The 377-nt window shown below is 57.8% G+C and overlaps 1 protein-coding gene across 1 annotated transcript in view; it reads right to left on the bottom strand.

The window, feature by feature from the left end:
- Positions 1-377, bottom strand: part of LOC104279810 (zinc finger protein 469-like) — a gene marked incomplete at its 5' end in the record, with an annotated part of 11599 nt that overhangs the window by 10930 nt on the left and 292 nt on the right. Inside the window, 1 exon segment of the mRNA XM_009877225.1 lies at positions 15-363. Within this exon segment, the coding sequence (XP_009875527.1) occupies positions 15-363 (349 nt within the window).

Raw genomic sequence — 377 nt, 5'->3', positions numbered from 1 at the left:
CGGGTGCCCCTTACTGGGCTTTCCCGCTTCGATGCCAGTCCACCATGCCCAAGGGGAAGGGGAGCTTCTGGCTGGCAATTTGTCTCGGCAACTCTAGCCTGTTTTGACCGGGCATCACAGAAGTGACGTGTATTTGCTGCCAAGGCATCCTGGCATTTTTCTGCCTGTGCTGCCTCTGCTCGGGGCCAGGCTGGCACTCGAATGAGAACTGGTTTCCAACAGGGTTTGAATAAGGTGCTGAATTCTGGTCCAGGGGAGAAAACGCCTTGTTGGCACCTTCCCAAGCTTGTACAAGCCTGGGGTGAGGGGGTGCCGTAGTGGGAATGCTTGTTTCGAAAGGCATGGATCCGGAGCCGGGGCTGCCTGTGGGGGCACAG

This window comes from Apaloderma vittatum, unplaced genomic scaffold, assembly GCF_000703405.1.
Source record: "Apaloderma vittatum isolate BGI_N311 unplaced genomic scaffold, ASM70340v1 scaffold16009, whole genome shotgun sequence".
Classification (NCBI taxonomy): Eukaryota; Metazoa; Chordata; class Aves; order Trogoniformes; family Trogonidae; genus Apaloderma; species Apaloderma vittatum.
The sequence above is the reverse complement of the archived record's forward strand: the minus strand, read 5'-3'. Positions and strand labels throughout refer to the sequence as shown.